Here is a 23,008-nt window from a genome sequence, read left to right on the forward strand (position 1 = left end):
AAAATGTAAGAGAAAATATCTTCCTTACAGACCTTTCACCAAAGCTTCATAAAAGAGTTGAAATCGCTCTCACCAGCCAATTTGACCATTTAACAACTGTACAGTTTGACCACCTGGATCATTTTTGTCTGGGGTAGTGCTCACATGATAACTTCAAAGATAAAACTGTTTTCACCTCCTGTTTGCTAAAATCCAAATTTCAGTGTATGTGGTCAGTCTTGCTTAAAAGATAGTTGTACTGTAATATCCATATAGTAACAGCAAGTCATAAATTAAATACAGCCATGCTAGCTGCTCTGGTAGACTGTACTTTAGATTTGAGCTAAATGCTAACATCCAGGTGTAGTGCTATTTAATTTCCGGAGCACGCACAGTTAAGCTGCTGCTCATTTTGAAGGTTATGTAACCATAAGCTAAGCTAATAGGCTACGCTATGAAAACGTAGCTAAACTAGATTTCATTTCCAGCAGCACTGTGGAAACTGCACAAGTCCAGCTTTAACAGACTGACTTTATCTGTGCATTTGCAAAGAAACATGACAAAGAAACTGTCAGAAGAGTGAATAATGAATGAAAGGATGTTTTCTGTCTTTTCATCTTTACTAATGAACAATTTAATTAACTCAAACTCAAAGGCTAACTGGCCGCTACGGGCAACTTCTAAGGTGGAATGTTTTCTTGCATGTTACTGAATGCATGATTGATGTTCGGAAATCAATCAATACACCTTAAATGTCAGTATGACAACAGTGACCGTTTCATTTGTTTTTATTAGCTCTCTACATGATTGACGACATGAGGGTTTAGCGAAGATCAGATCTTCAAATGCTTAAAAATGTATAGAAATTTTCCAACCACACTACTTCTATGCTAACATCACCATACTAACAGGCCCGCAAATACAATACTACCATGCTGGTCAGATGCTTTAGCATGGTTAGGTGTTTTCTATGGTCATCATCATAGTTTGGCGTGTTAGCATGATGAGATTAGCCCATTAGCACTGAATACAAAGTACAGATGAGGCTGATGGGAATATCATTAGACAAATTCAAAATGTGACTTCACGGTGTCAGATGAAAAGTGAAGGGATCTCACTCAATGTCTCACTCAAACTTCATGACAAGACATTTCCATAGATGATTGCAAACTTTGACAGAGTGCTGTCAGGTGTTAATGTAGAAGTCCTCATACCTACCTGCCATCCAAAACAGTGAATGCTTTGCGGATCTCGTGCCCACAATCAGGAGGACAAGGACACTTAACCACTGGCTACTTCAGATCTCCATAACTTGAAACTGCTTTCTCTTGCTGCCTCTTGTAGCCTCCAGAGTCATTAGTGTAAAAAGAAGTAATGTATTGATGAATCCATTTCTGTTCTGATTTTGAAGGACTTGAAAAAAAACATTAATGATAATAACAATATGAATAAATGTTGCTGATATGTTCCTGAACCTAGTGACAGTTGGAAATTTTAGATTCAGTTTTTTTTTTTTTTTTTTTTTTTTTTCCCAGTTACCTTTATCTTTCACAAACATTTAAAACAAACTGCATTCCCGAGGTCTTTGAATGAATGAGGTTCTGGTTCTGCTGTGTATACATTGTGTGTTTAAAGCTCAGGAGAAAGGAGGAAGCATTGATTTTCTGTGGATCAGTCAAGCGCAGAGTTTAAATGCTGGTTTGGTGGAATTTGTGCGATTGATTAATGGTAGCTACTGTACACACATGGTTGCATACTGCACATTATTGTGAGCACCAGGAATTAATCAAATCTTAAAGTTTATCCAGTTTAAAGTGCATGATACAAGCTCTTCCTTCTGCTAAACTTATCAACTCATTTTAATTTGATTGTCTATTTTGTTCTGTATAGATTAATGTTTTCTTTTAAACTGACCTGATTCAGCTTCAGGGCTGAGTTTCCTGTGTTTGTTCCTATAGATACAAGATGAAAAAATGTCTGAGATTATTTTCTTAAAAATCTTTTTTTTTTCAGTTCATTGATGATTGTTGTTTCCGCTGTGTTCTTTTTCTCACTGTAGTTCAGCAGAAAGTGGCTTTGGAGAAAGAAACCAAGCTCAGCATCCTGGAGGCTGGAGTCGCTGATGTGAGTACAGTTTAAACTATTCACAGTTTGAATCAAAGTTTCAGGTGATCACAAAAATATGATATGAGTCTGCACCCCCAATATTTATTAAAACAGAATGAGAATCACCTCACACTATGCAGCAATAACATGTGGAGACTCAAAGAAAGTGTGTCATGTGCCTTGGGAGCGTCTTCCTTCTACTTTGCCTTCAAGCACAAAGCGTTCCCGTGTGTCATCAATTCTTGAGATGTTTCCAGAAGGATTGGTTTCATGCCAGTCTTTTTTAGGATGAAATCATTAGATTTCTTTTCACTGTGTGGTATACCGAGAATCCGTCTGTATGTCCATCAATTTTTGTTCATCAATTATTTTAAGGCTCCACGTGTCACAGCCATATGAGGCTACTGGCCCGGCGAGACTCTTGAAAAGGCGTGTCTTGGTGCAAGTGCTCACAGATCTGTGTCTCCAAATGTTCCAGAACTTGGTAGTGCTAATGCCTTTGCCTTATTTCCGTGTTGTTTGGGTCGTTTAGTTCTGAAACAAAGAGAACACTTGCTCAATCTTGTCATTGCCGATGTAGGTGTCAGCTTGAACTGCAGTTTTGCTTACCCCATTCCAAAACCATGGGCATTAATGTGTTGCTATGACAGCCTCCACTCCTCTGGGAAGGCTTCCCCCAAGATTTTGGAACCTGGCTGCAGGGATTTGCTGCCATTCAGCTAGAAAAGCATTAGTGAGGTCCAACATGAATGTTGGGTGATGAGGCCTGGCTCCCAGAGGTGCTGGATGAGGTCAGTGTTCTGTTCAGCCAAATTACATTCTTCCACACCAAATTTGTTAAAATCATGTTGTTATGTAGCTGGCTTTGTGCAGAGGCATTATCATGTTTAAACAGACAAGCACCTTCCCCAAACTGCTTCCACAAAGTTGGAAGAACACTGTTGCCTAAAATACCATTTGTAATCTGTGTGTTTAAGATTTCCCGTTGTTGTATTTAAGGGTCTTAGACCAGAGCATGAAAAACAGCCACATACCCAAAGTGCATAGTAGTCTCTGGACAGGGGTGTCTAAGCCCTCTTATCCATATTGGTATCTAACATTCCTCACTTTTTTATTTACGTAATCAAATTTTTTTGACTTACTGAAGAACCAGAATCCGTTCACTGTCCTTTCCTATCGTTCTTTTTCTCACTGTTTGTCTCTAAGTGTGTGTAGAACATCCTTTATAATTGTAATTGTGTAAAAAAAAAAAAAAAAGCAGCATCTTAACAAAAATATATAACAGCTAACATTCTTAACGTTTGACGCCTACTCCATCCCTGCCACCTCTCTCCGTCTCTCTCCCTCCTTTGGTTTTCATCTCTCAGCATTGCTATTCTCCACCATCTCTGTGGTAAATAGGCTGCTGAGCGTCTGCACTCGCCTATTGATTCAAGAGTTAGTCTGTACCGATGACGGCACGCCATTCACAATGCTTATCAAAGTGGCAGCAGTGAGGTCTGAGAGAGAAACGGTTGGAAAAGGGTGGCGAGGGGAAGTGAGGAGAATGAAGGAGAGAGAAGTTGCGAGGGTGGAATGGAGGGTCTATCAAGGTGATCGATACCTCAGCTGCAAACAGGAGCAAAATATGGCCAATCGAACCTTTGTTGTAAGAGAGAGAGAGAGAGAGAGAGGGGCAGAGAAAATCCCTCCATCACAGGCTGCCAGATAGAGGAAAAGCAAAAACCAGTCTGAGAGTCTCAACCTGCAACATCCATCATCACCCCATACAGTGTTTATTATACTTTTATCATACACTGTAAAATAAGAATATTAGCATACTACATCACTGCTGACAGGTCAAAAATACAAAAAAAGAAGAAAAGTTAGTTTCTCATGACTGTAGAGGAGACGATTTGTTTTAGTCCAAGCTCGACTCCGCGAGGAAATTCTGAGCTGGCCTGCAGCTGTGAGTGTTGGGTTTATTTGGCAGGCGGACAAATGAATTCTCATTTTGTCATCGATGCCCGTGTATATCTGAAACGAAGATAACCTGAAAATTTATTGATCCCTGTGGGGAAATTATGTTGTTGCAGCAGCAAAGGTAATGGGGAAAAATAGCATGCCATGAAACCAATAACGACAACACAGTCAAACGGTAAAACAGAATATAAATTACTGTGGGCTTGTATGAATTTGTTCACCTGACAGTCCAGCATGCTAAGTGCAACAGATAAATAGGAATTACATGGGGAGGGTATGTCAACTTAAACAACTTAAAATGCCCTGGTTCATTTTCAAGGATTTTAGAAATCCATTCTCTCATTCACAACCCCTTACATAATGAGCAGTCTATATTTTACTCTATAGAGAACAGTAAATAAAGATTTCTGACACTTACTAATCACCATTATTCAGTGGCATCGCTGACTGGCTGGCACCACTTTTTTCCATTATTGAATTATTGAGGAAACTTTGCAGTGGGTTACACACTCAGAGAAACTCAAATAAAATTACATATTAGTACATATGGAAGAAAAATAGTGCACTTTGTCTTTTCAAATATTGGCTTGTTGTTTATTTATGGATGTGTTTTGGAAAGTACGAAGTAGGTTTAAACAATCTGAAGGTCATCAAACTCACAACATATAAAATAACGATGGGAGATTTCAGTTCAAGTAGTGAAACAAAGATGGACACCTTCCCGCAGGAGTGCAGATACTGGCTCAGAAAGATTTTAAAGAGAGCGTCCTGTAACTGAAAGTGTAACCCCTCTCAGCAGCTAGAGCGACCATCCACCAGCTGTACAGCATGAATCTGAACTCCATGTTTCACTTTGTCACATTCTGGAGGAAAAAGGATAACATTTCATATGATAGGTCAAATAAAAAAATGTCATCCCACGTTGAATTACTGAGGCCACAGTTTTGATATTTTTGTGGACAATTTTCTGTTGGAGGGAGATCTCAAAGAATCTGAGGAGCAACACGGCTAAAAAACATTCTTGAGGATTAAAAATTAGTGAGGTTAATAGTAAAAATAGATTTGCACATTAGTAGGAAGCTACGGTCCATGAATATGATTAGATGTTACCAGTCAGCTGGTAGCCAAACAGATGATGTATCAACCAGTGATGGTTCAACATGAATTAAAGGTCCTCAAGGGTCCAAAAATTTGTGTCTGAACCCAAAAAGACCTGGAAATGTCGAACCAAACCAGACCAATCTTGAACGTCTTGAACTTGAACGTTGTGAACCGGATCCATTTAGAACCGAGCAATGCCAGACTCAAACCCGAACCGGACTCATCTGTTATTTGAAAGCTGGTCCTGGACCCGTGCAGAACTGAGGAATTTGCAGATTGCCAAAACAAAACTAATAAAGTTAGTAGCCTTTTCTCCTGCACTTGGCTATGATGGGTATGATCCATCCTCCTCGCCAAGAAAATACAGCCATGATCAGTACTGGTATTACTCATAATGTTAAACAGACCCAGGAGCTGCGGCAATAGAACAGAACACGACCCAGACCTGTTTGACTGTAGGAGACGTGGACTGTAGGGAATGTGGATCTGAAGTCCTAGGTGGTCTGTGGACCCGTGAAGACCTCTAGCATGAATTAAACAACTGATGCTAGTTTATCTCATGCAAGTGCAACTTACATTGCAGTGGATCAGTTAAGCTTCGTTGACAACAGTAAACTCGTCTTTAATGCCAGGAGCTACATTACGTAGAGAAAATAACTCTCTAACAAATCTGCAGCCAGCTGGCCTCAAAAGGCCACTGACCTTCTGACCGCTTCACTCTTACTTTGTGTTTTATTTTTGTGTTCAATTTTTTCATTGATGATGCAGATGATGGTGAGTGACCAGGCAGATTAGTAGGCATCAGGGAGTCTTTCAGGTTCAGTCACTCCAGCAGCCAAAGTGTCATCCTTCAATAGGCTTCATGTCCACTCCACTTGTCTCTGAGTGAATCAGCACATCTCCTGCTGTTCATTCTTCGTGGGCCATTCGTGATTCGTGATCATATTCCTCAATTTCTCACGTATCGTGTTTCTGAAAAATTGAGGCAGTAATTTGCCTTTTCTCGTTGCTGCTTTTTTCGTTCTTTGAAATTCAGGACAGCAAATGCATCGAAGCTCCAGTAAGCATATTGATGTGATGCGTTTGGTGGAGATATCTGCCTTTCGAACTCTAAGTGCAGGCAATTTACTAAATAAAGGACAGACTTGAGTGAATCCGGGAAAATGCAAAAAAAAAAAAAAACAAATACAAAAACTCAGTGATAGCAGGATGTGTTAGATAGTTAGCGAGATATCTGAAAACAGTTTGGGATGTGATTTGTCAAAGAGATATTTACTGGTCTAGAAACCAGTTAATTCAATGTAAGTTTTAAAAATCTGCTCAGCACCCGTTCAAGACTAGCATTTAAAAAGAAGCAAAGAGGTGGATTTGACAGCAACTGACAAGTACAGCTGTCAATACAACATGCAGCAGACTGTTGAGTTGTCTGCCCCGTGTTATCTGTATTTCATTTTCTCAAACACTATTGTAAATTGTAGTCACGCTCGTGCATAGTCTTCCTCCTTCCTGTTCAGGATGTTCAGCATTACGTCTTCACCATGCCACGAAGAGCTACGTTTCCTTGTGCTCTGGATGAAATCTACGCATTTTCCATCAAAAAAACAACATGTTATCCTGTAAATAACTCTATGTTCAAGGAATGTCAAAGAGACATTCTTATACTTGAAAAGGGAATATAGTTCGGTGTCAGTACAACCTTTATGCCTTTTCCAAAAACAGTTCGTGTGAGCCTTTCACCCCTCATGTCAAAATCATGCGCTGTGTTTGTCCTGCTGTCCCCCCGACCTCCTCTTTAGTGGTATAACTCACTGGTTCTCAAACTTTTTCACATCAAGGACCCTAAACTGACACAAATTACACCATGGACCCCCATCTGATAAGATTTCTGCTTTTAGAAGTTTTATTACAGAAATTGTTTGAAACCCATGAACAAAACAACAACAAATTCTGTGTTATTTATGGATAGAATTATAGTGAAAATAAATCATTTCCCTTTTTTTGCTGGGGACCCCCAGGAACCCCTTCCAGGACGCCTGGAGGTCCCCGGTCCCAACTTTGACAACCACTGGTATAACTGAACTTCCTCTGGCGGTCCCGTCATGTCTGTCAGTAGTTGCATGACCATTAGAGGGCGCTTTTCAGGAAAACGTAAACATAAGTTATTTCACATATTTGAACAAACAACAAACACTGCATTCAACAAACTCTGAATTGAGTAAATGTGGAAGGGACACCGAGGGAGTGGGGTTTGAGTTGTTAAACTGAGGGAACAGTTCATCAGCTCTGTCACTATAATCCAGGTAATACAGGTATATATAATACAGGTATTCTTCTCACCAGCTACAGTATGAGCAACAAAACTAAATGTATTTACTACTGTAGTTTTCTAAACAAAGAAAGTGAACTGTTCACTACAGCATCGACACTTTTACTATCTGTTTCATTACAAAACCTTTGATGAAGGATTTTGATCACACATTAAAGTTGTACATGCACCACTTTATTAGGTACTTGTAAAATAGTGCAATAATACAACAGCTCTGCCATGAATTCTTCTTTTACAAAGCTTATCAATTCTGATTTCTTGTTGACACTGTCAGAAAGGTAATAATTCTTCTTCATGTTTATTATTGGGTTGGTATTAGCATTATATTGAAAGGTGTTTTTAAATATTTTGTCAGGCAAAATATTTGAAAGTACTTTGCACTCCAGTACAATACCGCCACCCACGATCTCATTTCAGACTGTGTCAGCAAAAACTGAAAATGAACAAGCTCTGTTAAAGTTCATGGCAGAGCTAGGTTAGATTGTACCTCATAAAGAGGCCTGTGATTGTGACATTAAATGACATTAAATGATACACAGTCTATTTCTGGCACAGCAGTGCATTGGTAGGATCAGGAGATAAAGATGCTTTTTATTATTTTTTTTGGTTCCATTGTTTGCACAGTGACTTCTCGGTGGCTTTGATAGATTACAAGCCTTCATTAAAATCTCAAACATCCTCATTTAAGTTTTTTATTAAGGTTCACACGACACGCTGCTGCTTGTTAAATGACTTCAGACTCTCTTCATTTTCCTCTGGGCTGACCACCGTTACCTCACGTGGCTTCGCGATTGAACACAGCCTCGCAGAGGCCACGGAAAACTCACCACAGTTGTTTCCACACTGAGACTTGAGTCCAATTAAGAGAATGTGTGTGTGTTGGGAGGGAGGTAGGAGATAAGGTTGCCGTGGCAGCAACCAGATTATAATTGTCCTGGAGTGGCACTAATCCCCCTCCACCCTGACCAGCTCTCTTTGTTCACCGCAAATCAAGGCGCATCCAATCTGTCTGTCGGAAAGAGCGATTTCACAAATAGAGGGAGGCAGGGAGGTGGGAGGGAGCTAATGAAACAAAAAAAAAAAAAAGGGAAGAAAACACACAGTAGATCGCCCCTTTCCATCACCACTTAAAAAACTCACTATATAAGAATACAGACAGGCATGAACACTCACATTTACACAAAAACACACACAGGCGAGTGGCTTCAGATCGTTTCTAGTATTGAAAATTACAGCAGCTAAATTAACTGATTTGAACTGTGGCAGAGTGAAATCAACCGCTGCAAGTTTTTGGTTGGTTGAACTTTTCTTTTCAGGTCCCTGTTTCTACAGGTGAAAGTTAGTTCAGAAGAGTACTTCAGTAGTGTCTCTGCCTCGGCTTGGAGATTGCAAAAGGTTTTTCAGAAAGCTAGCTTTACACACTGGGCACGGTGAGCTTGAACCATACTATGGACCAAAAGTCAGGATTTCTCAGTCCCTCCAGAAAGTCGCAATCGCAATAATTGACGCAAATCCAACCGTTCTGCCAACTGATTGCAGCAAGCTCTCCGCAAATATGATCAAAATTCATCATAGTCTCCCCCAAGTTGAACCAATCAAAACCTTAATGTACATCACCAAACTCACTTCCTTGTTTCTGGTTTTGAAGCATGTTGTGAAGCTGCAGACGTGTGACATGAAAGTCTCACATTTACCAACAAACATTACTGTTAAAGACCGTGTAAAGCAATTCAAAAATGTTTGCACAAAAACAGAGTTAAATAGTTTTGTACTGCGTCGAACATTGTGGTGGAACCGTAGGCGTAGAGCTTATAAATTCATAAATTCATGAGGTTATTATAAAGATCAGCTGTAACTGTGATTAAGTCGGAGCAGAGGAGCGTAATCGCTTGTTCTTTTTCCCTATAAGATTTGTGACTGCGCTGGATTTATTCTCACTGGTACAAGTTGCCTTTGATTTTTAATGAATTATTATTACAATAATTATTATTTTTAATGAATATAGTGACAATTTTTGCTATTTTTATTTTGGTTCATTCCAAAAAAAACAAATCTCTAAAAACATTGCAACATTCATCGCGGCTTTTAAGAAAAGCTGCCCACGAAATCAGGTATTTTAGCCCGCAACAGTTTATGTCTGTTAGTTGTATTAGAGTAGTTGCTTAACTTAGAAAACCTTAATGATGCCTTTAGAAACTCCCAAAACATAAAGATATTGTCTCTTGAACAGTTTGATCCTGGCTGTAAATGCTCAGATTTGACACTGAACACACAGAAACACTGATCATAGATATTTTCTTCTCATTTTATCCACGACTACAGCGTCCAACCTTACCTCAGACGCTTCAGCGGTCCGGTCCTAACCTTGAATAACGCTGCTCTGGTTGCCGACAGTGTAAGCTCAACTTTAGCTGAAACTGTTTTACTTGTTTAAACACAACTGTTCACTAATCTTTTCATGCAACAAACAGATAAAAACTCCCTGTCCAATTTATGCTTTTGTCACATTATCCAGTGCATAGTGATGGAATGTAATCTCCACATAATCCGTTTCCACAACAGATAATCTGGATTTCAGAGTTCATCCTCATTTCACAATATTGCAGGAGATCTTATTGAATAGAATTTCTCACCCTGGCAGCGTTGTTTGTTGTCTTGCTCTACCCACTGAGCCACAATGAGCGGCTTTCATAATGATTTCACTGAGAGTATATTCTTGTCTGTGGTTTCTGTGGTTGTGGGGGAGAGCAGAGTGATAGCATCAGTCGTAATGACACAGTATTGTTGTTTTGCTGCCTACCCAGGTGCCTGAAAAGAGAGCTGGATTTGAATGAGAATATTCATGAAGCAGAGAGACACACACACTGGATCAAGGTTGTCTGTTCGCCGCGGCGCCCGGTTCCACCTGTAATTTTCATCACAAAGAGGGAAATAAATCATAGACCAGCAGAACAATGGCACGCGTATGAGCTTGTATACATACGTGCATACACTATGTACCTTCATGTTTAAGCGTGAAAGTGCACCTGAGTGTGCATTTGTCTCCGTGTGTGTGTGTGTTTGTGTGGGACACTTATGCATCCATCTGCATCTCCTGCCATAGATATTCAAATGGCTCCATGTGAAAAATTGAATCGAGAGGCTGCTGAAGTGCTGGCTCTTCTTTCTCTCTCTGGCCGAGACACGGTGCCCGAATGGCCTTTGATATGGTAATGAAAGCTCACCGCAGGGGCCCTAAGTGCCAGATGCATGCTGGGATATATCCCAGGTGTCTGTCAGACTGTGTGGTCTATCTGGTTACAGAAGACAGTTTGCTTCCCATCCGGAAGAGCAGAGCTTGTTACCTCTGCCACTGAGGTCGCACTATATTTTCAGTCCCATTTGTTTGATATATCAAAAAGAAATTCTGTCTGCACTTTTTTGTGTGGATCCAGACGTTTTTAGAATAATTTCTAATCACATGAGAAAAGACAGTCTTGATTTATGTCACTATTTTCTCATGTACTACTTCACTTCACTGTATGTTGATGCAGATCCAGATCTAGGTCCAGGTCACTACACATAAAATTTCTTCCTATTTGTGATTATTAAGTGACGACCCCTCAAATTAAATTATTAGTCTATAATAAGCATGGCTGTGTATGTGCTCATGTGTGTGCAAGTGTGTTTAATTTAATTTAATTCAAAGTTCCTTTTTGTTTAAAAATATAAACAAGGTATAAAACCAGATAACAGATGTGACAGGGGAGACCAAGGCGCCATCAACCTCCCTTCATAGCCTCACAGGAGAGTGTCAGTGGACCGTGGAGGTATTTAAAAGACTTTTCCACCATGATCCATATTTTCACCAGAGTGAAACTTTAATGAAATATCGGTTGTCAGCTCTTTCACTTCAACATTGTGGTTGTGTTTTGCGAAGACACTGATTGAGATCATCCATCAATCTTTTCCTGTTTCTCCATCTTTGTGGCAACACATAACCCAACTGTGATTTATCAGTTACTTAAGATGTTGAATTACAACATATTCCACTGACAGCTGGTATAATGGCAAGTCTGGTCAGGAGTGATTGCAAAAAAAAAAACTAATTTAATACATCAAATTAAAAACAAAAGCCACAAAATAGCCATGAGGAATTGAGTAAACACAGATAATGATCCAGCATTTAGAGATAAGTCCAGATGAGTCTGTTTTTGCTTGGTTACAGACAATAGGATATCAGTTAAATCTGCAATAGAACTGGGACAGTAGTGGTTGCTACTAGCAACAGTATGCTCAACTGAAACCAACTGTTGGTGGCAGATCTCATAGATCAGGGTGGATGCTACAATACTCAACAACAGTTACTTTAAACAGTGAAAATGATCCGTCTTTAACCTTGAACAGTTGGTTTGAGTCACTGAAACTTAACCAAACCTTAACTATTTTGTTGTGTATGAGGACTTGTTGCTTCATAAGCTGACGAGTGACACCACAGAGGCCACACGTTTCTCTGTGGTTTGTGATTTTCCTCCTAATATTAGTGGCTCATGTAGTGAAATCAGAGGAGAGACAGCTGGAGGCGAACCGTCTGCCCAACTCTGCTGCTTTATTAGAAATCAATGGCAAAATGAATGTTGACGTAACTCATTTAAAATGCTCCGTGTACCCCCTTTAAGAACACTTAGAGAAGGAAAGTGTGTTTTCCTCGTTATCCCAAGTTTGTCAGTACAGCTTAGCGTCTCCGTGTTCAGCCGAGCCTGCTTTGTACCTGGGCTAGATTCTCCTCTGTGTGCTGTACTTAAAGCACACATCGTTCTGACTGCGAGCTACATTTCAGCAGACTGGCAGGCTGCTTACAGGGGCTGTGGACGCCCGCTGGGCTTTCTGGCAAGCAGCATGGCACTACAGACAGCTGGCATACAAGGCTCGCACCCCCTCTCCATTTTCCCCAGGTGCTAAATGGGCTGTTAGGTACAGTTGAGGTCATCCAGAAAAAACAAAAAAAAAAAAAAAAATGAAAGCCCAGAATTGCAATACACTTCGACGGTGTGGATCTCTTGTTCTGTCGGACAGAACAAACTCCCGAGAGGCTCCGCTCGAGCAAAACAAGGTGCTGCAGTGTGTAACGACAACAAGGCATCAAGCCTGGTATTATGCACCTGTAGGCTCAGTCTAATGTGAATACCAAGCTGTAATTTAGAGCGGAGGACACACTGCAACACTGTTGTCTGTACACATCATTGAGCAAATGGCCTGATACTCTGAAATGGCCCGTCTCATTAACTACTTCTCACGCCTGATTAGCCAGTGGCATCTTGGTATGATAGTAGGCGGCTGGTGTTGTCCACTCACTCGTTAACATAAACAATATCAGCAAATGTAGAGGAAGATCAGGACGCGTGTGTGTATATGTGTGTGTTTTGAGTCATTCTTGACTTTGGAAAAGTCAGTAGTAGTAGTTTGGCAAAAGAAAAGTCTCAACTCAAGATCTTTAGAATTAAGTTTTGGGTTTTGGATATTTTATTCTCCTACCTGTCCAAAGACATGCAGGTCAGGGTAACTGGCGACTCTAAGTCGCCTGTAGGTGTGAATGTGAGCGCGAATGGTTATTTGTCTCTATATGTTGGCCCTGTGATGGCCCAGTCCCTCAGTGACCCTTTAAGGATAAGTGGTATAGCTAATCAATGGATATTTTACTTAGAATTGAATTTTAAATATAATACAGCTTCAAAGAAGAGTTGGGACATGCTGATACAGAATATGTGAAGCTGTCAGAAAGGATGCAATAACAAGATTTTTCCAACTTTATAGCTACTTAAGATGAAAGTCTAGGAGAGTTAAAAATAAATCTTTTTCTTAACAACACATAACAAATATCAAAAGAAGCAGAGAAAGACAGAGAGAGGGAAAACATACATAATGTGCATGTTTCTGCAAATTGCTTGGCTGTTATTTGTGTGTTATTGCTTTGTTTTTCTTCCTCTTCACATCTGCCTTCCCAAAGCCCCTTCTCCTCCCGGTGATAGTAACAGCGGCGCCACACACTGCGTGGCATCTGCAGCTAAAGGTTTCTGTTAGCTGGGAGGCTGAGCTGCTCGTCTGTGGACACTGACAGGCAGGCTCGGAGACGCTTTTACCCAGGCACATTGCTCCCCGGGTGGGCACGCAGAGGTCTGTCAGGGACCGCAGGCTCAGCCATAATTACCCCCACCCACCTCAGCGACCATTACAAGCTCCCCAGAATATCTCCCTCCCTCCATGGGGTTAGCAGAATGCATCACAGGCCTGGCTGATGTGCGCTGCAGTCCTGCAGCTGACAGACAGAGCTAATGTGCAATGGTGGACTGATCTGTTTATACAGCTGTGGTGTGGGTGTGTGTGCAGGCGGCGTGCAGAGAGGTGCCTGTGGGAATGCAGAATGCATGAACATGTATAATCACATACATTTCAGTCACATCCTTCATGAACATTTACAGAAATACATATAAACCTGCAGAGAAATAAACAGACTCCATAAATAAATTGTGTCTTTGTAAAGAAAGTCCTGCAGATATACTGTAGCACTGGAACCATAGGTCGATTATTCAACATGTCAATTGACATTTTAGTGATTGAGGAATTGTTTCAGTCATTTATCAGACATATATCCCAATCGCTGGCTGGTTCCAGTCTCTATGAAGATTTGCTGCCTTTCTGTTATTCATGTCATTATGAATTGCCTAGACTTATGATGATGGTCATTTTTTTAAAAACATTTTACACACAAATGAATGTTCTAAATATAAAACAACAGATTAATCAGTAAAGAAAATAAAACAACAGAAGATGGTGTTCGATTCCGATGTAAAGGTAGCAGTTTATGTTGTTTCTATCGTCCAAGTTAACCACATTGTTGTTACTGTAACCATGACAACAAAGATCGTCTAATGTTGAGGAAGTACTTATATTAACCCAAATCACAATCTTTTCCTAAACCTAACTAAGCCATGACTGTTAGCATAGTAACCATGGCAACAGAAGTAGGTACACCACTCTTGGTAGAGTACATGTGTTTATTATTGTAACCTTGACAACCGAGGTCCAGTACAGCTGCCACTATAGGGGCGCTATTTCTGGAGACACTCCCATGGATTGTATCAGAGGGTTAAAAATCAATCTGTATGGTTGTTCAGGTTGGAGGAGTTGGTTTTTAGTTTAGTTAATTTATTTGAAATCTGTGCATGAACAACACGTAGCCAGAGTAGACGGTTCAAAACGGTTTAAGATGATAAAGTTAAGTGCTTATCTTTAGCAGGCAAGATCAGAGAAACTGAAACACACTCAGAGAAACACACACGGAGACATGTCTTCTCACAGCAGCACATTCTTTGTTCGACAGAAACAGGCGAAGGTGAATATCAGACAGTTTTCCTCCCACTCATTGGTGACAGCCTCAAGTTTCATTGTACCCACTACACTCAGCAAACAGCACAGCTCGGCTCGGCTGCAGTACCTCAGATACAAACTGTACTGGCACAGGAAAATAACAAAACACTGAAATTATACTCGACCTGGTTGCCTGCTCACAAAAAGACACAGTATATCTCTACGGTTTGAGCATATATCAATGAAATCTGCACAGCTCTGAAAGGAAAGAGATATCCTTCATTTTCAAAAAAAAGCATCGATTTTTCTTTATTGAAAAATAAAGAAAAAAATAAACTGAACAGGAAAGTTTTAACACTTCAATAGAATCAATCCTCTGCAATTTTAGAGGTATTGAATTGTAAAAGTGGCATTTCTTACATCATGTGTCTGGATAGTTATTATTCCAGATGCGTCTGATGATCCACCTCTGCTAAACAACATTATAATTTCTGTTACCTTCACAGAGTAGACAGCAGGTCGGGTGATTGCAAATGGTAAAATTTACATTTTTGACATTAAACAGTTGCTTTTTATCCAGAGACTCTTCCGGTGACCAAAACAGCAATGAAAACAATGAAGCATCAAGCTGATGATAAAGGTAACCAAACATCTCTGTTGCCAGACTGCTGTGTGACAGACAAAGCCTGAAAACACAAACTTTATTCCACAGACAACGTGCAGAAACTTCCCCAACACAAACGACACAGCAGAGTGGGATCTGGCTTTACGGTTCATTATTACATTTACAGTTTGATCGTTCAGTTGATGCTCCAGACTGAACTGAATGCAAAAGGAGAAAAAGCATCAGTTCCCATACGGCCTGCATTACATGCCTGCAGTATCTGAAGCTTCAGCACAGCTCTAGAAAAACCTGCTGAGAGCCACCGGGACTCAAAGGTCATGGACGATATCGTACTGTGTGGCTTGTCTCCTTTAGCACTCGTCACTGCGTGTGTGCGAGACTTTTGTTGTCTGCTACAGGTAAAGAATCAGTTTAACTGTTCACAACTGGTGCCACAGCTGCTGGACTGGATTTATTGGAAGGCAGAAGGAATCAGTAATGGTGGCGGGAGGTAGTTAAAATTTATGCATTTAAAAATAAAATCGAAACACAAAATTATATTATGGTCAATTTTGTGATAGTTATTTTCCTTAACGTTAACTGCCATGACATTATTACTTGAATAGTGTTACTAACAGACAAGTCAAGATGACTAAAACAATGTATTTAACATTGGAGTTAAGATTTGGTCATAGACGTTATGTAATGATTTTACTAAAACCCCAGATGTAATGTTGACAGCTAAAAAATTCAATGATAAAGTCCTCAAAATAGCTTTCTCTGGAGCTTTCAACCATGTCAGACAGTTTTCTTCTGGGAATTGAATTTGCTCTGTTATAACAGCTCTGTTGTCTTACAATTTAAGCATGACAGTTATTTATTGGCCTTGGAAACAATATTTTGACAATATAATCCAAGATCTTTCAACAATATCATGTGGCTTATTCAGTCATCATGGAAATGGATCTGGTTGAATGCTCCTGAAAAAGCTTGACCTTGAACATGATTATTTCTAAGGCCAAGAATGAACCTCAATGCTTAATTTAAAAAATAAAAGTGAAACACATCATATGAGGCATATTGAAGCTTCAGACTCATTATATTTTTAACACATTCCTCCTTCTTTTACTTTAAATTAACATTTTGTGTTGTTTGCGTTCAAGACTCTCTGCAACATGTCTGCAACATGTATGAACAGTGATAAGCTCATTATTAGAAATTAGATCTTTTTAGGTTTGATTAGCGATCAACAGAACTGCATTGATTGATGAGATAATTGTGCAAATGATTTAGAATTAATTTTCCTCTGTGTTGTTGTTTACTCACATTTATAGTCGCAGCAGCAAATCTGACTCCTCTCATTTGTTCAGTTGCTACTCACCATTGGGTTTTTCCTTGTGCATATAATGGACTATTTAATTCATATTACAGTTGTTTGTCTTCCTCCTGTTGGCTAATGTAGCTGTTCTCAGTCACAGCATGAGTTGTGTGGTGAGCAATTAGCAGGGATTAATCCCCCCCTTCATCATATCACTGTTAGCTCCTGTGTTTCTGTGCTGATCACAAACAGTAGGGAATGATTTTCTATGCTGATGATAACTGAGTCGCTCGCCATGGTGGGTCGAATTTGATCCACCGTTATAAGTATTATAAAATGAAGCAGGTTGATCCGGAGTAGAAAGGAGAACCAACACAACCCTCAACAATACCTGTAACTGTTCACTTAAAGTGCTCTGTGAGGCATTTGAAGTAAATCAGAACATCAGAAAATGTGCTTTCCTGTGGCTCAATGTCTAGACATATCATTTAGAAGAAGGGGTATGGCATCTCCTCAGATTATGTAGTTATAAGCTGGCTCATTTTTAGACATTTGATAAGCAAATAAGCAGTCAATGCCATGACTGAGCTCTACAATGGAACTGCACTGAACCAATGACAGCCTCATTAAAACTGATTCAGACAGCCAGGGTTTCACGTCACGAACCTAAGGAACCAATCCTGTCAACTTGTGGGGAAGAGGGCGGGGCAAAATAAACCAAAACCTTGTCAGTACAGAGAGCAAAAGTTAGCATGAGCACAACCACTAACACTGTGTCAGCCAATGCCAGATTTTAATGGCTTTATTGGACAGGACAGTGAAGGCAGACAAGTAATGCGGGGACAGAGAGCATGGGAATGACATGCCGCAAGAAGTCAAACCCACCGGGAATCGAACCGCTGGCTCTGCTCAGAAAAAGTGCACTCGCAAGTGCCTTAACCACTCAGATATCTGGTTATATCAATCATGTTAGGAGTTTGATTATCAGGAAACTTCACACACTGAATGGCAACAAATGTTATTTATGTAACATCAGAATATTCACACACATATGAACACTAGCCGGATGTCATCAAACGCACCACTAGTCTCAGTCACGGTGACTAAATTACTACTAAAACTCAACACTTAAACACTTGCCTGTTGTCTCCGTTATGTTGAAGGTTTCATTTGATTTTCTGTTAACTGACACAGTTTTAACCCTCCAGTCCATGATCTTGCCACCTTCTGTGTTTGATAGTTAACAGGCTGATAACTGGTGAAATGTAGCACAATCCCCGGGCAGGATAACTGTTCCCTTCATTCACATTTCCTTTCAAATGTCACGCTGATCATTTTTAACATAAACTGTAAACCTGCGTGAGTTGGCAGTGTCGCCAAACGGCTGGTTACAGTGAATTCCAACTACACTGTAAAACAGCCATTTCATATAGGCCTAATAATGTTTGAATTTACATATGAGTTGATTTAATATTGAAAACAACACGTATACAATACTCTCTAGTAGGATTTGTGGTCACTCAAAGACAGTTTGAGAAACACTAAATTTAAACCTAACGTGTTTACTTGCGGACAGCTAGGGGTTTGTTGCGGACCACTGCTGGACCACACTTTAAGAAAGGCTGCTCTAACAATAACCGTCTTGATACACACTGGTCTTTCACCTGCCAACAAGCACAAGCAGTGATGATGCTAAACCATGTTAAGAGACATGGTGGAACAGGAGCTGACCTAAAGTGGATATAAATTCAGCTTCTATCTAATCCTATTTTAGCTTCTTGTGAACACCACTGATGAGAGTATAGCATCGTCTTTTGTGTATTTTTGGCTTCATTAAAGAGTTCACGGTGAGCCAAGAAAGACCAGGAGAAGGAAAGTGATGAGAATCTCATGGTTTTCTTGGCCCACTAAGCAATCACGACACAACATAATGGTACAAATTTTTAAAGAAAGTTTAATGTACCAGACATTATTACACTTCAATCACCGCTACTGCTGTTCCCAAGCAGTTTTGCTCTTTTAAAAGTGCTCTCCAGGCAAACAACCCGGTGCACAAATAATGTTTTCGATTGAGCAATCTCCCATAGGTCTGACCTTGGCTGCTTTTATCAGGTGATGAATACTTTGAAAAGATTGCATTGTTTTCCAGACCACTGCCACTGCTTTTAAGCCGGCCCCCAAACACTGCAATCTTCTCTACCTTAAAGCAAAAAAAAGAAAAAGAAAAGATAAAAGATAATACCTGATTGTAGATTTCTGCAAATTGATCATTTCATCCTGGTATGGAAAAAGAGGGAAAAAAGATATGAACGCTGATAGAATTTTATCTGTTGTCTCTCAAAGGACATCTAAGACAGGACCCCCTTGAAATCTCAGGCCTTGACAGAGTTTGCCTGTGCTTTGTAGATGCTGAGACATATCAGAGGGGGAATAATTAAATTGTCTGTGTCTTGATAATACTTATAAACATCCAGTGTCTAACACGCACCCACCATGAAATGAGAGTGACGCTGCGTGTATTGGATGAATACCTGTCTTCTAGGTGTCTGTCACAAGTGGATGATCGCCAATCAATTAGAAAATGCTGTGATGGAAAGTTAATTAGCGCATTCACTGCAATGGAAATAGAAGGTTGTGGAGATGCTTCTTGTTTATCTGGCACCGTAATACCATGAAAAAAATTGAATTACTTACTTTTGAATGTGTGGAAAAGGCATCTCCTCCGGTGAGGTACTGACTCACAGACGTTCAAAGGAGTCAGGGTGAGAGCTGCACAACCTCAACAATATAAACTTTTCATTTTACAGTGTGTGAATGTTTTGGCGCATCTGGTCTTCTGTAGGATAAAAGTGAGTAATCATCTGACTGACACACAGTGTATAGTGTATAAGGCAAGTGTTTCAAGGGTAACCAAGATCAACATAGTCATTGATTCAATAGACAAGTGCTTCATAGTTAAGATCATTATATCTACATTTTAAAGGTGTGTTCAGACTGAAGTGAACCTGTTTAATGCACAATTTGAAATTGCAAACTTAAAAATCAGTAGTGGAAATCTGAATTTTGAAAAAAGTGTATACGCTCACATGAGGTGGTTTTTCAGACTATATAACAAAACAAAATTTAGCAAAATTGAAAGGGAAACACTTTTTTTCCCCATTGAAGTTGTGCTGCCTGCCGTATCGTGCCCCAGGGAGCCAGAGGCTGGAAATCTGTCGTCATGTTTAATTGGATCGATATTATAAAACCCAGCTTGATTTACATAACATCACTTAACGGAAACACAGAACATTCACAATTGTGTTGTTGACTTTTTTTTTTTAAAATCGCTTCTATGTTGCGCAATGGAAACCCAGCTACTGTTGCTGTGTACACAGACATACTATAGGGTCCATCACAGCAAAAATCACAAAGCAGAAAAAAAACATCTGGATGTTTGCTTTCAAATGAAGCATTAAGTGTAAAAAAAAAAACTCTTAACATCTCAGGCATAGGAAGAGACTGTTTGTAAAAAGAACTCACTGTGAAAAACATATGAGACAAGTTGTCAATAAGGACCGAACCCACAAAGAAACTGTCCGAGGTCAAATAACACAGTGAGGCTGCCAGGAGCCACAGTCCATATAACCTGCAACTCTTGAGTCTGCTCAAGGAAACAGATGACACAGGAACTGTGGACAGCCTCAGTTATTCAACATGTTTCATCCCAAACTAGATGTAGTTGCCCAGAAAATGTGATGCCCTTATTTGTGACTTAAGGTGATGAATCATTGAACAAAATCATTTTTCAGGTGAACAGAGAAGACAGACAAGGCTGTTCATTCGATGCAATTGCAATAATCTATTCTTATGTAACACATGTGTTGTCAAGCTTTTCCTCAAATTGCCAGAGCTACCAACAGGTTAGATCAGAATGAGTGTTTTTCCCACTCAGCTTAGTGGACCATTAGTCCACTAAGCTGAGGGGACAGGTGACGATCCAGTCTAATATTTCAATCTTTAGATTATCAGAAGTTGTTGTCTGTGCCGTGTTAAAACATCAGCATCAGTAAACATCTCTGAAAATCATTCATTTTATTGTTCAAAGTTCACAACGTGTTTGCAGCTGCTCCTCCACCTTCACCCCTCCTCGGCCGGGGTCGCAGCACATTACTCAGGCTGTAAATCCTCAGCACCTTGTCCAGACGCTTTTCTCCTGGCGAGCGCTGGCCGCAAGCACGCGCCGTCTCATTAGCATTGGCTCGGTTTCCTCAGATTAGCCATAATTAAACTGTGAAATTGGAGCCGTTACCTTAAGTCAGGACATGGCGAGGACACCATGAGCTTGGTGACAGCGCCGGGCGGGACGCTGGAGGGGGGAGGAGAGGGGGAGAAGAAGGGCAACGCTGCCATCCTGGCTCACTGCCACCGGTCCTCCCCTCTGCTTTCAGTGAAACAGACGGCCAGTTCATGAAATGGGGATTCCCAGTGAGTGGCCGGGTCCAGGATGAAGTTTCAGCATTATTTCTGACCTTTTTACTGCAGCCAGGAGAAGTCAGTTACACTTACTATTGATACAGTTACACATATACACATAGTGACCAGTACAAACTGTTGTACTCTGCCAAGTACTGTTGGCATTGTCTGGCATTGTTTGACCAGGAAAAAATCAGAGGAGCCAAATCAGTGCAAGATTTTAGGTTAGGTTAAACTCACTTGTGTTGTTTCTTAATCACATTAACTTAATATTTTGTTGCATGAAAACTTCTCTGTCCATGTTTTTTAGAGATTATCTTGTCTTTAAAATTAATTTTCTTTATATCTCTATCCATTTATAAAAAGTTAATACAAGGCTCTGACAAAAACAACATAGACCAATGGCTTAGTTTTGCAAGTAGTTGGACTTGCGAGAAGTAGAATGGTTAAAATTGGTTCAGCACAGACGTGATATCGTCACTTTTATGAGTCAAAGACCGGATCATTTGCTTTCCCTGATGCATTTCAGCAGCATCTTTCATTATACCCTCCATTTTCTAATACAGACTTCCTGTTAAAGCCTTTTGGTCCAAAGCCAAACCCAATATAACTGTAATGATGTCATCAGAGTTATTTTCTCAGACTTCATGAAGCTACTTGAGAGTCACAGAAGACAAATTATACAACTGACTGATTTGTTCTCTTTGTCCAGGAGACTTTTATTTGATCCAGAGTTTTACACCCAAATAAGATGGAGTTGCACCTTTTCTTTAACAGTTTCCTAAATTATTCAGATGTATTCACTGTTGATGTCGACATGTTTAATTGCAATCGTTCCATCTTGACTTTTACTTGTAGAAACAAACCTGAGTATTAGTGATTTCTGTTCATCTTCATTGATTTCACGTCAGTCTGATACAGTGTCGGTGCTCAGGAATACAAGGCACCTGTAAACTAAAAACAACTGAAAACATCCCAAACAAATTAAGGTTTCATACGTCAAGCAGTGCCAGGCTTCTCAGAATCAATGCTCCTCACTTTTGCTATCAGAGCGACAGACTGCTGGTTTAAAGGGAGGATTTAGTCGTGTTAATTCTGCATTTAGTCGGTTGATTGGTTGTTTTCTTTGTTTTTTCTTTTCCCCTCTTGTTTCATTGTCATTGCTTCCCAGTCATCCAGCACTTATTTGCTTACAAGTCACATCCTTACTTTATGATGCAATTTCTATGTAACAAACATCCATTCGACATTCACTGTATTTCTGTGTTGCAGAAACTCTTCCTCTGTGCGTTCTCTTTGAACACAGATATACAGTACACACAGTACCTCTGACTTCCTTTATGTCACACACTTTTTTTTGTGTTTCGTTGTTTTTGCACCAGCCTCCTGCCGGCTGAGGTTTGATGTGAGTTTGTGTCACTGTTTATCGTCCTGTGTGTCTTTCTGTTTCTTCTCTCTGGATTTTGTGTCTCATCTAAACAGTTTATTTTCTTCTTTTACTTTTTAAGGAACATTTTGTTTATGAAAATATTTCATAATTATTACTGAAGAGTAAATAGAGGGTGTTTGATTAGACAACTGCGACTGTATATGTTGTATCTTAACAGGTTTCAGTTGATTACATCTCTTACCTATACCTCCATCCAGAGACCTGGATGGCTGAGAATCCACACTGATGTTTTATTGATAGTGTCTACACTTTTTTAACCTCCAGCGTGTTCAGCATCCTGCTTCACATTCATATACAAGCACAGATTTTCCCCTGTCGATGGCTGCTGAATAACATCATTAAAAAATAAATGAATGCACA

General features: G+C 40.0%; 1 protein-coding gene across 1 annotated transcript in view; it reads left to right on the forward strand.

Moving 5' to 3' along the window:
• LOC111233814 (receptor-type tyrosine-protein phosphatase N2-like) overlaps window positions 1-23,008 on the forward strand; it is a 236,598-nt gene that overhangs the window by 132,552 nt on the left and 81,038 nt on the right. Inside the window, exon 12 of the mRNA XM_022761719.1 lies at window positions 2,039-2,103. Within this exon, the coding sequence (XP_022617440.1) occupies window positions 2,039-2,103 (65 nt within the window). The remainder of the gene's footprint in view (window positions 1-2,038; window positions 2,104-23,008) is intronic.

Source organism: Seriola dumerili, unplaced genomic scaffold, assembly GCF_002260705.1.
Source record: "Seriola dumerili isolate Sdu_G_001 unplaced genomic scaffold, Sdu_1.0 BDQW01000432.1, whole genome shotgun sequence".
Taxonomy (NCBI): domain Eukaryota; kingdom Metazoa; phylum Chordata; class Actinopteri; order Carangiformes; family Carangidae; genus Seriola; species Seriola dumerili.